General features: G+C 36.1%; 1 protein-coding gene across 2 annotated transcripts in view; it reads left to right on the top strand.

The window, feature by feature from the left end:
• PLEKHH2 (pleckstrin homology, MyTH4 and FERM domain containing H2) overlaps positions 1–14994 on the top strand; it is a 55741-nt gene that overhangs the window by 1718 nt on the left and 39029 nt on the right. For both annotated transcript variants that reach the window (XM_051615089.1, XM_051615090.1), the window contains exon 2: positions 2566–2695. In XM_051615089.1, coding sequence (XP_051471049.1) covers positions 2573–2695 — 123 coding nt within the window. In that variant the 5' untranslated portion in view covers positions 2566–2572. The remainder of the gene's footprint in view (positions 1–2565; positions 2696–14994) is intronic.

A 14994-nucleotide genomic window follows, 5' to 3' on the forward strand; every position in this document is an offset into this window, starting at 1 on the left:
AGTGCCTGTAAGTATTTCCAGAACCCATTGGCTTGTTGGAAAATGTGAAGTAAATTATTATAATCTCTAACAAACTTCCCACAATAAAAAGAGTTATTTTCAAACTCTATCTGTAATGTTTAAACAGTGGAGTATTAATTGGTTGGACACTGAGAAACTACTTGGCTGCACACATTGCTCGCTGCCAGAAATTAATCTACTCAAATGTTTTGTCTCTTAAAAGACAAATATTTTTAACTCCACCCTGTAATATTACAGCCACCAAAAAGCAAAAATTGTTTCACTATTTGATCTGTTTGTGTTTTCACTACTACAAGCACTGTAATATCCTACTGTTGACCAGATGCTGGCTGAGTTAATCTCTGTTTTATGTAGCTGTAATTAGTGAAAAAAAAATCCTAAATAGTAGAAAAAAAAATTGTCATTCCTTGTTACTTGGGAGAGCAGAATCCAGGTTGTCCAAATCAATCTGCATCTGAAACTTCTGCTGCTTCTGTGAAGCGGAAGCTGTGGCTTGGAAGTGCCACCTTCCCTCCTTGAATGTGGGAACTCTGCACAAGGAGAGAGGAGTGAGGATTTGGGACAGGACAACAGTGAGCAACCTGGTTCCCTGACAGTCCAGGGAGTTTTCTGCCAAGCTTAAAAGAAGGGTGGAAATGGTAGAAAACACTGATCACCCAGAAAGCTGAAATGCTTGTGTCCTTCAAGTTGATAATTTGGGTGTTGAAGGATCAGCTCGGGAAACTATTTTAATAACATGCTTAAATCCTAGTGAGTCCATTGGGATTCCTGATGGAGGATTCCTGAGTAGGGATGGTTGTGGCCTCAAGGTTAACAGTTTGAATCATAGCCTGAAGTACCAAGAAGAGAAGAGAGTCAAGAGTGGAGCAGTTTACCTTCAGACAAGTGATTGTGGTGATCCTCTTCCTTCTAACTTAAGATACAGAATGAAAGGAACAAATAATTAGGGTACATGAAAGGAAGGAAAGTTTTGAGACAGGAAGTTTTTCACCTGCTTAGCTGTAATGAACTTGAGAGTAATTTGAATAATTGAAAATTTAGAACTAGAAAATATTAATGTATTGTTAAGGACTTTTTTGAATCCTGCTCATGATTTTGATACCTCTTGCAATGCTTTGCCTTTTTTTATTCCTGGTGTCAGGAACAGTGGAATAGATAAATCCATAGGTCCTTCCCCTCTAGCTGATGAGAGTTTGGGGAAAGAGGGAAGTGGAGCTGCCTCCTCCAACAATGTGAGGAAGAAGAGTGCATGAGCCCAGGCTTCTGAAGGACTGGAGTACACATGGGGAGGGGGGCTCTCAAAGACGTTGCTTATTAATCCATGCTGAGTCAGGAGTTGCAGTATAGATCTGTATTATGCATGATTTTCCTGTGCCAGCCCCTTTCTTCACACTGAAAATGGTTGCTACTTGCCTTTCCTTGCCAGACTCTCATTGCTCATGACAAAGGTAACAAACATACAGCATAACCTTATGACCTTATGTTTTATTTGTTGTGATCTTCCAGCTGCTTTCCTCTGAGTGGTGTTTTTATGACTGTTTGTTATTTCAGAGATACATTGAATACTTAGGGGAAATTGAAGCTTTATTTTCAAAGCTAAACCTATGTGTTCAGAGACCTGCAAAGGCCTGGGCCTTTGCTCATAAGGGGACTTATTTAACTGAATGGCTGCCCTCAGCCTTCCACTTACTCTCTGTTAAGCCGTCTACAAATAGTTGGGATACAACAGAGCCCAGTCCTTCTGCTTACACACAAATTATTTTCTTCGCTTCGCAGACTCAAGCCATGATGAGCCATCTCTCATTCTGAATAATTTTTCCAACAATGTTTGTCCAAAAGGGCAGTGAGTTTAATTTCTAGAGGCATGAGCAGTTAAATGTAGATTCAAGCACAGATTTGAACCCGAAACATGCATGAATCAGGATGTCCTGAGTTCTGCAACAGCTGATGTAAAGGGATTGTTTTTTATGTGCGGGACCCACTGGGGACTGTTTGCTCACCTGCCTTTACATTTTGAACCATAAACTCCCCTTTGCATCTCATTAAGGGTATTATTTTCAAGACAATTTGATTGAGCATGAGAATTTTTGAAACACTTTTAAAAGAGTCATCTGCTAAACATTAAACTTACGTAAAACCAAAAGTGGTACTAACACACAGGTAGTTAAACTATAAAAGGCATTTTCTCAGCCAAAGCTCAGTTCTCTACAAGCCTCTTCTCTGTAATTAAGGATATATACAGTAACTGAAGATTACATGATGTGCCTCTGCTCATCAAACGTATTGTAGCCCAAAAATAATTGAAGAAATTAAATTATGATAAACCTAAATATTATTAACACATATTTCAGAAATCTCCCAGTTATGATAAGGCTTTCATAGACTAATATAGTTTTACTAAGTTTTATGAAGCTATACACATACAAAATTTGGGGGCATTCTAGAGATTTATGTAAAATAAGTTGGTATGTACATTAAAAAAAAGTCAGACATTAAATACAGACTCAATTTGATGTGGGGATTTTTTTCCCTTTCTTTTTCCAGCATAAATATGGCTGAACTTTCAGAGCCAGAAGGTACCGTAAACTGGAAGGAAAGATGTTTAACTCTGGAGTCACAGTTAATGAAATTTCGTCTCCAGGCAAGCAAGATCAGAGAATTGTTAGCAGAAAAGGTAAGTCTGTGGTATGAATTTTAATGCTGCATAAATTATTTTATTAGATGATGCGGGCTGATCATGTAATGGTTTGAGATTACAAGTACTGATGTTTTTTCAAGAGGAAATAAACAAAAAGCATTTTAAAACAAAATGTATAGAAAACAGGTATGTTTTAATGCTGTGAAAGAATTTCACACATTAGATTTGCCAGCAAGAAATGTTCATTTTCAAATACGAACACACTGGCAACTCTCCTTCAGAGAAAAAGACGTATTCGAGAATCTTTTTTACAACATTGAAGTTAATGTTTAACACGTTTTTCCTAGGCATTTTAAGATCTGATTTAATCATAGAATGGTTAGGGTTGGAAGGGACCTTAAAGATCATCAGGTTCCAACCTCCCTGCTATGAGCAAGGACACCTCTACACTGGATCAGGATGCACAAAGCCTCATCCAGCCTGGCCCTAAACACCTCCAGGAAGGGGGCAGTTTAAGGCACAGAAATCACTGGGGAGAGTATCCAGAAATATTATTTTCCCAGTATTCCTTAGCAAATAATATAATTTACTTGTTTTTCCTATAGTAATGCATCTCCAGCTATGACTCAGTATATTTGAAAAGATCACCATTGTATTTATGTGGCAACATTTTCACAAACAAGGCAATTTAAAAATTAAAAGGGGCAAAACATTTTAGAGAATCTTTGGGACTCTGTTATCATTAATATTTTCAATGAATATCTAGTTAAGTTATTTTATAAAAATCACTCTACATGTATTTTTGTATTTACAAAGAACGGTGGGTGATGTATGCTGTTACATGCTCCATTCCTTTCCTAGTAATGCTTAACATTTAGTTTCCTTTGACAGCTGAATTAACTATCAAGTATGTTTTCACAGAGATAACTATCTGAATTTCATTATTTTTCTCAAAGTCCTTTAGATCTCTATGTAATGCACCATTTCTTACTTCATTGACCAGTCACTAAATTTTATAAGGACCTTCTTATAAGTCCTTCTACTCAGAAAGCTTCTGTTATCCTGATTAACAAAAGACTTGGTCATGCGTATTTCATAATACTGGGATTTGAAAGTGTGACCAGCTGAACAAATGCCATCCTTTTCCATTTCATTTTAAAGTTTTTCAAAAAGGGAAGACTACTTGTCTCCTTCATTGCAGTTAGCAAAGCCCAGAGATGAGGTAGTAACTCACTATCATCAGTCTTGGAGGAGAACATCCATCAAAGAGTGCTGTCTGCTATAGCAGACTATTGGATGCATACACAGTTGGGGCTGATAGATGTCACATGTCTCTTCTGTCTTTTTACACCATTTGGATCACAACTGTTTGGGATGGAAGTCAAGTGGCTAAACACTGGACATGACTTTTCTAGGGACTCTCCAGCAGCCATAACTACTGTGTTTTATGCAGCTGATGATTATTACAGTTAAGACTCACCAACAGCACTTCACAAAACTGTCTTGATTTTAGAAGTTTGAATGCTTTCTCTTTCTCTTTTTATTTTTTCCCCTTACACATTGCATTTACAGGCTCTTAACTGCTAGAAATGCCCTCTTAAATTAATAGAAATGCATGCATAATCGTGTAGTTTCAAAAGTAAGAATTAAAAAAAAACAACAAAAGAAGAGGGATAAAATCACAACTCTTCAGCACTGTATCTGAAACAAAGCATTCAAAGGCAAATTACTTATTCTCTCTCATCTGTGAGAAAAATGACTGCAAAATAGATGAAAAAATCCTAAGAACTTGTCATGTTACTTCCCTCTTGTTTTAGTTTGCCTTAGCTTCCTCAGAAATTATAGAAGTGTTTACAGGAGGTAAAAATGGGAGAAATATTTACCATTGAAGACCATGGGTTCAACAGTTATTCAGTTGGGATAACTGGGTATATTACTCTGCAGAACAGAGCATTAGCAGACTTCATGAAAAGCGATCCTTCTCACTTTTTCACTTTGATTTTTTAATATGAATCTCTCATTCAAAAACTGGAATTCAGTTGGGACACACATCAAAGACTGGTCAGAGTGCAAGAAAACCAGACCACATTCATCTGCAGATTTATCAATCTTGCACAATTCAAACCCAACAATTTTCAAAATGGGCACTAAAGTCTTAGATACATTTATTGGTATGTTGGTTTTATTTGTAACAATCCAGTGGTTATTTCTCACATATTTTTTTTTTAAATTCCAAACTATACAAACAATTCTCAGTAAAGGGAAAGATACATTTGCGCTAGTTTGAGATGAGACTGCATGGCATTGTTACTCAAAAATATGTTTGGGAATTAGCAAAATGAATAACGAAGACCTGATCAGCCAATACTTGGTGGGCATCCTGATACTAATAATGAAAGGGGAATACGGGAGGTACTTTGTAGATTTATTACCTGTTATAGAATGAAACAAATTCACAAAGCGCACAAATATTTCTCACTCTTTCTTTGATTAGCACAGGCCTTTATTTGTGGTTTTGTTTACAATCATCTCTGTGCTCTGAAATGTGTGCTAAAACATTGAATAATAGCACCAGACAGCATTCTACTTCAAAATAGCAACAGAAATCACAGTACCATAGCATGACAGACATAAAACTCTCATGGGTATTAAGCTATGTAATTGTTGTAGAAAACAGAGAGACAGTGATACTATAACAAAACAGGTGGTCTTGACAGGAAGGTAAGATAAGTGAAGTGGTGGTAATTGCCCTGTCTTCCTCCTCTGCTTGTATTTGAAAGGTATCTCTTCAAGACAGTGAAGCAGGAAAAGGAGTTTACATCCCATTACACTGTGTGTATGACTTGTCAGAAACTGCCATTGTTTTTTTCCCCTTAGATTTTTCTGTAACTTAGTCTAAAACCTGTTTTCAATAAGGTTTTGCTTCACTCTTATCCTTTTCCAATATTTGTGACCTATGTGCTTCTCTAAATACATTCAGACCGCAGATTAATTGAGAGATTTATATACTGGAAATCACATACCTTTGCAAAGTTAGTTTATTTTATCGTGCCCTTCAAATAAATGAAAAATCAACATGGAAGTCTTCCGTATGTTCTTGTAATAGATGTGTTCTAATAAAAAAAAATAAAGCTAAAACAAAGTACTAGGTTTTGTAAGTCCAGCAAATACTCATCCTTGAACCTCAGTGGTTGAGGAGTCTGAGAAATTTGCATTGTAAGTGCATTTCAGAAGTAATGCTACTAGCACTTTAATGTTGTAGTGACTTTGGGGAGATGAAGGGAGAGGAGCAAAGGAATAGACCATGTTTTCAGAAAATGAATTTGCTGTTGTTGATTTGTTTGAGTATTTTGTTTTCCTTTTGCCAAGTAAAGAGTCTATATTTATAAATCTAACATGCAAAGAAAGAGACCTTGTTGGAGTTTTAAGCAGAAGCTGCTGCTGTAAGTGGGAGAGGTCTTTACAGGAATTTAAGGAATGATGTAGAAACTATCCCTAGTACGCCAAATTTAGGATGGCTGTGGAACCAAGTTTTAAGTAGAAGCATTTATTTCAATGCAGCTTGATTCTTATGCATACAAAGAGTTTACTAAAAAAAACCTTCCTTGAGTAAAATATTACAGTATTCTGTGGCAAGTTCAGTTCCTGTCTAGCTTTTTATGACATAGGAAATGTTGGTGACCCTCATTCTTTTCATAGTAAGTACAGTTTTCACCTAAAATATGTGAGCAACATCAGGTATAAAGTTAATGTTTTTCCTAACACTAAAAAATCATTTTAGTGGAAGGACTACATAGCTGTGTAAAGTTTCCTCTTGGGCAGCCTTCACTGAATTTCTTTTTCATCAGACCCCCTAAGGATTGAATATGGCACTTTCCCAAAGTTGCATTATGGGCTGTCCAATAATACTCAACATTGACATGAATGTCTCCCAACTTTGTTTCCTTCAGTGCTGAGGGTCATTATTTTATGCTTTGACTTGTTTTCAACAAATATAAATGATTAAGAGAGAGAAATGTTTTCATGTATGTATTGATTTGTTTTCTTTTAACCTTCCATTTGGATATTCTCTGTATACATGCTCAGCTGGCAAACGAGTGTGTATGTAACAAAAGCAGTAATATTTATTTTTTTTGTACAGAATATTAACATTGAATTATAGGTGATTTTTAGTCCAGATTCTATGTCCAGTATATTCCAAAGCATAACACATTCCTGACTTCATCTTACAAACCAACAACTAAATCCATGTCCCACTGTATTTGTATTCATTTTGCAAGCGTACTTATGGAATGTTATTTCACATTTCAAATGAAGCAGATGCAGCATATTTTGTTATCTGTGGCATTACAATGTCAAAATGAAAGTTTTCAGAGGAAAAGTCCATAACACATTTGACTTGTGCAGTGATTGCCAATATGAAGACTGTAAAAAAGTACAAGTATTTCCAGTTGCATTCAAAGGATTATGAAGGGTAAAGTAAAAAGGAGCAAAATAACGTAGTACCAAAGTTATGAGAATTAAAATTATTTTTCAGTATTTCAGTTGCACTTAAAAAGCTTCAGATGCAATTAGGAAGATACAAATAGGAGAAAGCAAGAAGAGTTAAAGGAGGATAAAATTTAACAGTTTATCTGGTTAGAATCTTTAGGCCCTTTTTAATACCTATACCTTTCTTCTTATGACTCTTTTTTTATTCCTTGTCTAAAAATATATGCCATGCTTTTTTATAACAGTGAACAACTATTCTAAACTTCACAGGGTGAGGATGGAAAAAAAAAAAAAAGAAAAATAAAAGAAAATAAGAGAACTCAGGAAGCAATAAATTAGCTGCTCTTGTAGAGGCCAGTCTGAGTAATGGCACACACTCTCCACAGCCCTTGTGGAGAGGCTAGAGGATGAGTATCTTCCCTCTGCTGGTATTGAGATGAGGGCATCCACACTATTCCAGCCCATCGGAGATAAGGAAGTTGATGGAAGCTGTGGAAGTTGTGATAGTGGGCAGACACCTGTGCAGATCCTTAGCTGATCTAGTATTTGTTTAGCATTTTACTTGTAGGAGCTACAAGATGTTTTTCCTCCATTTTTCATGGAGGGATTTCTTTTTAAATTTACAAATTATGCAGTTAATTTTCATCCCCTCAGTCTTTAAATATCTGTTGTCATGTCTTCAAACTGCATTATGTTGTCTTACATGTATTTCTGGAATCGCTTATGCCTTTATTGTCTGTGTTTCCTAGGTGTCCTATGCACTTGTATTTCATGAATAAATTCAGTTTCAGTCAAGTTTTCCATTTTTTACAGTTTGGCATTCAGTGGTACTTTTGCTTTTTAATTCCTCACATCTCAGTTAGTGCCATGGGAAAAAAACCTCCTATTTCAGATGTTCATTTGGCTCTAAACAGAAGTCATAGTTCAGCAAGACAGAAGTGGCAGAATTTCCACAACTGCAGTACAATCATCAAAGCAAAACAAAACAGGCAGCTGCCTTTTAATACAGATTAACAACCAAGTGGTTGATAGATTACTATTTTCATTTTAAGCACTATGTGATACTTATTTTTCCTTGCCTGCTAAAGTGCTTTGGTACATTCTTCCATCTTGCTAAACGGTATCTTCACTTCTTTCAAGATTTTGAATGTTATAATGATGTCTGTTTGTGATAGAGTGGCCATCTACATAATTTCTATTTGATTGTGTCTCTGCAACTTAACTATCAAGACAAGATGTAAGCTGGAAAAGAAGACAGAAAGAGTGAATGCTTCTACTATTTCACCACGCTTAAGAAAGTCCTGTGACTGACGTTGGGAAAAACACAATTATTCAGCCAACATTACATGCTGCTCATTTGACCTTCACTATGCTGCCTCCCCAAATCCCACTGCTGAATTTAACTTTTGAAGTCTCTATATTTGCTGGCAGCTGTCCTAGACTACTAATTCTGGAAGAGCTCCTTCTCTGGATTTTTCTGTTCCATATTTTTAATTTATATAAATTCCAGAAGAAATCATTAATTTTGCTACAATGAACTCAACTGAAAGGGGAAAGATTGCTTTTTCATATGTGCTTTTCACACACCTAGCAAGCACTAGGAAAACCTTTTGAGCTAAAAAATTATTATTAAAATCATATTTAAATATTGAAAAGAACTTGGAAGAAGTAAAATATAACTCGGAGGTAAAAATGGTCTCATGTCATGGAGACTGATACAAATTTTGAGCCTTATCATTTTGGAAACTGAGCAGATGGAGACTGATAATTTTTGTAGGTTTCATTTTGTTCCAAGGAAAGGCTTTTGTGCTAAACATAGTTCATATGAATGAGCTGAAGAGCTAAAAAGAAGAGTTAAAGAGAGACTTGAAATTAAGAAGTGCATTTTGCTTAACTAGAAGAGCGGTGCCAGACATTGCTGTAGTTGGAAGTGGCCAGACTGTGATTCTGCACATCAAGACTAGCCAGTTCAGAAGAAGCAGGAGTAGCATCTGTGTAGACACCTACATACATATATAAAGTTGGGGTTAAAGACCCAAATTACTTTTACACTCCATATTTCTGACCACAGCTGAGGCAGAGAAAATAAATAATCCCTGTGGTGAGCACTCTCAAGAGAGATAAAATGAAGAGGAGAAGTTATATAGATGGCAAATTTTCAGAAGAATAGTTGACCCTGCTTTTTTCATGAGAAGAATTGTACCCTTTTACCTTTTAACAGGTAGATGGGAGAAGATAAAACAGGAGTGCACTGAAAAGTGGCAGCTTGTGAGCTGCCAGATTGTGAGCACTAAGCTGAGTTTTGCAGTAGTCATAAACTAGGTGGGCATTCAGGTGGGATTTGAAGGGAAAATATGGCTGGAGCTTTTGGGATTTAAGCCAGATAACTAATTCTTTCACCTCAGTTGTTGTTTTTTTCATGTAGGAAATAATAACAAGCAGTAAAATTCCATATACTGTGAATCAGTAAAATAGTAAAGACAATTCACCATGATCTGTGAGTAGGCTTAGGAACATTTGAGCCCCATTAAGACTTAGCTTTTTGCATTAGCCCTTTTGGGGAGATCTATGACAAAACAAAGATTGGGTTCAGAAAGCAGTTCTTCATTGTGATGACTAAAAGAGTGGCAGTCAACAGCTCAATGTCCAAGTGGAGGTCAGTGTTGAGTGGTGTTCCTTAGGGGCTGGTATTAGGACCAGCACTGTTTAACATCTTTGTCAGCCACATGGACAGTAGGATTGAGTGCACCCTCAGGAAGTTTGCTGATGACACCAAGCTGTGCAGTGCTGTCAACATACTGAAGGGAAGGGAGGCTATCCAGAGGGACCTTGACAAGCTTGAGAGGTGGTCCCATGCAAACCACATTAAGTTCCACATGGACACGTGCAAGGTTCTGCATCTGGGTCGGGGAAATCCTAAGCACAATTACAGGCTGGGCAGAGAATGGATTGAGAGGAGTCCTGCAGAGAAGGACTTGGGGGTGTTGGTTGATGAGAAGCTCCATATGAGCCAGCAATGTGCGCTGGCAGCCCTGAAAGCCAACAGTGTCCTGAGTTGCATCAAAAGGAGGTGATTCTCCCCCTCTACTCCACTCTTGTGAGACCCCATCTGGAATACTGTGTCCAGTTTTGGAGCCCCCCAACACAAGAAGGACACGGAGCTGTTGGGAGTGAGTCCAGAGTAGGGCCACAAAGATGATCAGAGGGCTGGAGCACCTCTCCTGTGAAGACAGGCTGAGAGAGTTAGGGTTGTTAATCCTGGAGAAGGGAAGGCTCCGGGGAGACTTCACAGCAGCCTTCCAGTACCTGAAGGGACTACAGGAAAGCTGGGGAGGGACTTTTAGCAAGGGCATGTAGCAATAGGTCAAGGGAGAACAGTTTTAAGCTGAAAGAGGGTATATTTAGATTAGATATTAGAAAGACATTATTTACTTTAGAAGGACATTACTTTACTGGAACTGGTTGCCCAGAGGAGTTATGGAGACTCCCTCCCTGGAAGTGTTCAAGGACAGGTTGGATGAGACTTGGAGAAACCTGGTCTAGTGGAAGGAGCCCCTGCCCATGGCAGGTGGGTTGGAACAAGATAATCTTTAAGGTTCCATCCAACCCAAACCACTGTATGATTCCAAATCCACACCATTGAGAAATATTTTATAGACTGCATCTAGTGCTAGAGAAAAGCTTTTCTGCCAAAGTATCCAATTTCATTTTTTACTGAAGGCATATTTAATTTTATAAATATAGGTAGGTCTGAAGTATCACTTCCAAGATTTATGAGACAAAATGGATTTATATTAATTACTTAAAATGCAAAGCTATTCTAGAAAATGTAAGCCTTGTTCAATATTGTGTTGCCTTTGGGATAGAAAAATCATCCAGAAAAGAACAAAGTATATCTTACCCAAGACGTGCTAATTCCTTCTTCACAAATTACCTCGTTTATTTTTCCTATGAAATACCAGTGTCTTTATTTTACATCTGTGCTCTTTAGGCATTTTCCTTATGTGGCTTAATTGATCTTATTTTAAAGCTTGTTGTAGTTGATAAAGATTTAGAACTGTCCTTAATACGTAGAAATCAGTGTCAAAACAGAAGGAATGATGTTTAGATGTATAGAAAAAATACATTTAAAATAAATTAGTTACAGAAGTAGGAGGAATATTACTGTGTTACTCTTAGCTAAACTATCAGAAGAGAGACCTTTTTGTAAAGAGTAATTCATACTTGTAAAACAGTTTTACCATTGCTTTAATTGACAAATTTATGCAGGGCTTTATACATGTATAGATTTGGCATAGCATATTTTAAAACATGAGAACTGGTGGTCATCAAAGCCACTGACAGACATGCCTTGCTTTTAAGCAGGGATGGCTCTTTTCATAGGGTAATGCAGAGATTTGTTGAAAAAATTTGGTTTAAACGTAGGAATATAGAACCAAAAGGGGAAATCTAGATCCCATGCAGTGCTCTAATGTAGTTGGAAGGCATATTCTTCAAATAATTAAAAAACTTTCCAAGTGCCACATAAAAAGTGAGAACTTCTGCATTTATAGCTTCTATTAGAAGGCAGTTCCAAAATCTTTTTTTAGTCAATGTGGAAATTAGGGTCTTGTAATTTCTATTCCATGTTTATTCATCACCTGTTTATATCTGCTTGCACCTTTGAGAGACAGTTGTAGATGTGTTTATCCCTCTTATAGAAGCAACCATATCCCCAGAATTGTTCACTTTTGGTAAGTCCTGTGTGGTATGAGGACTGATAGTTCATTAAATCTAAAAAGAGACAGATGTAGTACTTTTCCAGTTATGTGGAACACTATTTTTCAACCAGAGATAGTCTGGACCTTTTTTTCAGATGAGAAAGAATTGAAAAATTGAAATGCAAGGAAAAAAGCAGACTCTAAACATACCATCCTTAAGTCACTGGAAGTTCTGCAATTAATTAATAGGCTGTATTTCTGCTTCAGAAACATTAGGTCTTAACTCCTTTTTCCTTTTTGAAAACTCGGACCTATTACCAGCATGCCTGGAAAGGCTTACAGAGAAGTGATGCTTTTCATTCATTAATGGTCATATTTTTTCCTGTATTTATTTCAGAAAGATTTCCAAAAAGTCTGTGTTATACAACTGTGTTGTTTATAATATTTAAAATTAGGAAACAGTGCATTATGCGCTGATTACAATGTAAATTTTAAATATGAGTGGGTCAAGTTACTATGTTGAAAACTAACCTGGTTAAAAAATTAGGTTTTTGTTCCCATAAATAACATTAATTTTCAAATCTCAAAAAGGAAAGAATTCAAACAATTTTTATTTTTAAAATCAAATATTTCCTTTAAAATTATTAAATAATTATTTCAAATATGAGGAAAATTATCAATTTAGTGCTGTAATTTCTCTCCAACTCACATTACAGAAACAATTATCTGCATATATATGTATATAAATGAAAGTATATATACACAATGTGAATACAAGTGGAGTATCTTTTGAAATTTATGAGCAGTGACTTTTGAGTTTGTACATGCTTTAATAAAACAAAAATGTCTTTACTTACACAAAAATGTATGTTGAACATTTCTGAATACAGTCAAGAAGCCTCCAGGTGAACTCTGAAAAAAAAATCACTATGTGATTTGCTTTTCTATTGTAAAAAAGGCTCAGTGACTGTGTGTTGTGCTTCAATGTCCAGACCTCCAAGGCAGTGCACTTCTTTGTTTTTATTGCTGCCATGTTTCTTCAAAGCATTCAGTATTTATTCACATGTGGCATTGTTCATTGTTTGAACAAAAATAGCTGAATTTGATGAGTGTCAGATGTAGAGCAGTTGTTTCCTTGCGAAGTTTAAAAACAAATCTGTTTCTTAACAATAGATACTATTTTCCATAATTCAGGTAATTGATGCAGCGTGCACTAATGCATTTTCTGAAAATAATAAGAGGATTTTTGCACTCAAAAAAGAGAAGGAGAAAGTGCAGGTTAAAGTGGCAGTCCGTTCTTCTGTACCAGTGTTGATACTGTTCTTTTGTCAGTATGCGTGTATTTTTTGTTCATGGGCCTAAAACATTTTATTCTTTATATTTTAAGACTGTAGAACCAAAACCATATAGATTATGCCAGGACATCTCTGTATCCTTAATGAATTCTGGAAATTCTGAACCAGTCACAGACCATAGAATCACAGCATGGTTTGTTTTGGAAGCGACCTCTACAATTCATCTAGTTCGACTCCCTCAGTGAGCAGAGACATCTTCAACTACATCAGGTTACGTTATGTGCATGACAAGAATATTCCTCATGGGAGGTTTGTTGAACTGGGGCATTATTTCAAGTTACCCCATTCAGAACATGATAGAAAATGAAGCTTAAATATACTTAACATGCAAAATGTTATCAGTGACATGCTGGCCCTCCTTGTTTGTTCTGGGAAGCCAACTTTATTGATACTTTACACACTGTAGTTCATTCAAGAAACATCTAGCCTAACAGCTGATATATACCATTTATTTCCAGTGATACTGGTGATTTGCATAGATTTATATAGAAAGAAGCTGGTGGGACAGAGGTCTAAATCAACAGACTTTTCTGTTTTTCATATCACTTTCTGTATAAAGTCAGAGCTGTTCATAAATATTCAAGTTGCAGCCATAGGTAAGAGTTCTTTCTTCTGCATCTGTAATGCACTGACCTTTGCCTCCAAATGTGAAAATGGCTACAGTTACATGCCAGTTCCTTGGTGAGGTTAAGTTTAGGTATCATTTGCCTTTTTTTTTTTTTTAATAATTTGAGGATCTTACGCTATATATCCATGGTGTGAAATTTTCTTCATAGTCACTGGTAAAGAGAATTTTATTCTTGAGGAGTTGAAAGTATAACTGTTGTTTTAAACAATTAGCTATTAGCCCAGTCACATATTTTCAACTTCTCCTCTCTCTCTCGCTCTCAGTAATGCTATGATTTTTGTTACGAAACCTCTTACTAACTTAAATAGAAGGTTTAAGGTTAAGTTTCCTTTGTGAAACAAAATCCTTCCCTTGGAACTAGTTCCAATCTTTTGCCCAACAAGTTTGAAAGCCTCCAAAGTATCCTAAAGCAGTATTTTTTTCCTTTTAACTTCACAGACCTATAGAGTAGCAAAGCAGTCAGAGTATGGATGTAAATCTCATTTTTAGGCAAAACTATTTTGTGGATTGGTTGGAGGTTATTTATGCAAATGGGAAAAACATTATATAATTTTAAAGTTTTGTTACTGTTACAATAAACACTTCAAAACAAACCTATATATATTCTAAATAAAAGGGAAAATCAAGACTTATTTTGTTATTGTTATGTAGCATCAAATTATTGAAATCCTGGCCAATTTAACTGTAAAATAAGTCCTCATGTTTGGTAACCGTGGTATTCCATTCTTACTGAATAATACAGATGCTTTTTAAAAATTTTTTTGTTAACAGGATCCTCCTAAAATAAACTGAAGAACTTTTAGAAATTTTCCAAATGAAATCTCTCTTTTAGTTGTTGCCAGGAAGCTGACTGACGTATCTGTATTGTGAGATCACCCAAAGCTTCTTAGCATGCCTTCTTGAAATAGTTAACTTTTACAGAAGCAAAAATAAACCTTATACTTCCATTTTTAAACTCTGAATGCTATTTTTCTTGGTAATTATTCCCTCAGCTCATTTGGCTCCTAGCTTTACATTCATCTTAGCAACAGCTTTATTGAAATCATGTTCTTTGCCCCAGTACTCTATTTAAATATATTATTATGTTCCTGGTCCAGTGCAACAGTATATATTCCTAGCCAGAGGTGAACTATAGAGTTTCAGAGGAGAAACAGGGGAGGA

The sequence above is a fragment of the Apus apus genome, chromosome 3, assembly GCF_020740795.1.
Source record: "Apus apus isolate bApuApu2 chromosome 3, bApuApu2.pri.cur, whole genome shotgun sequence".
Taxonomy (NCBI): domain Eukaryota; kingdom Metazoa; phylum Chordata; class Aves; order Apodiformes; family Apodidae; genus Apus; species Apus apus.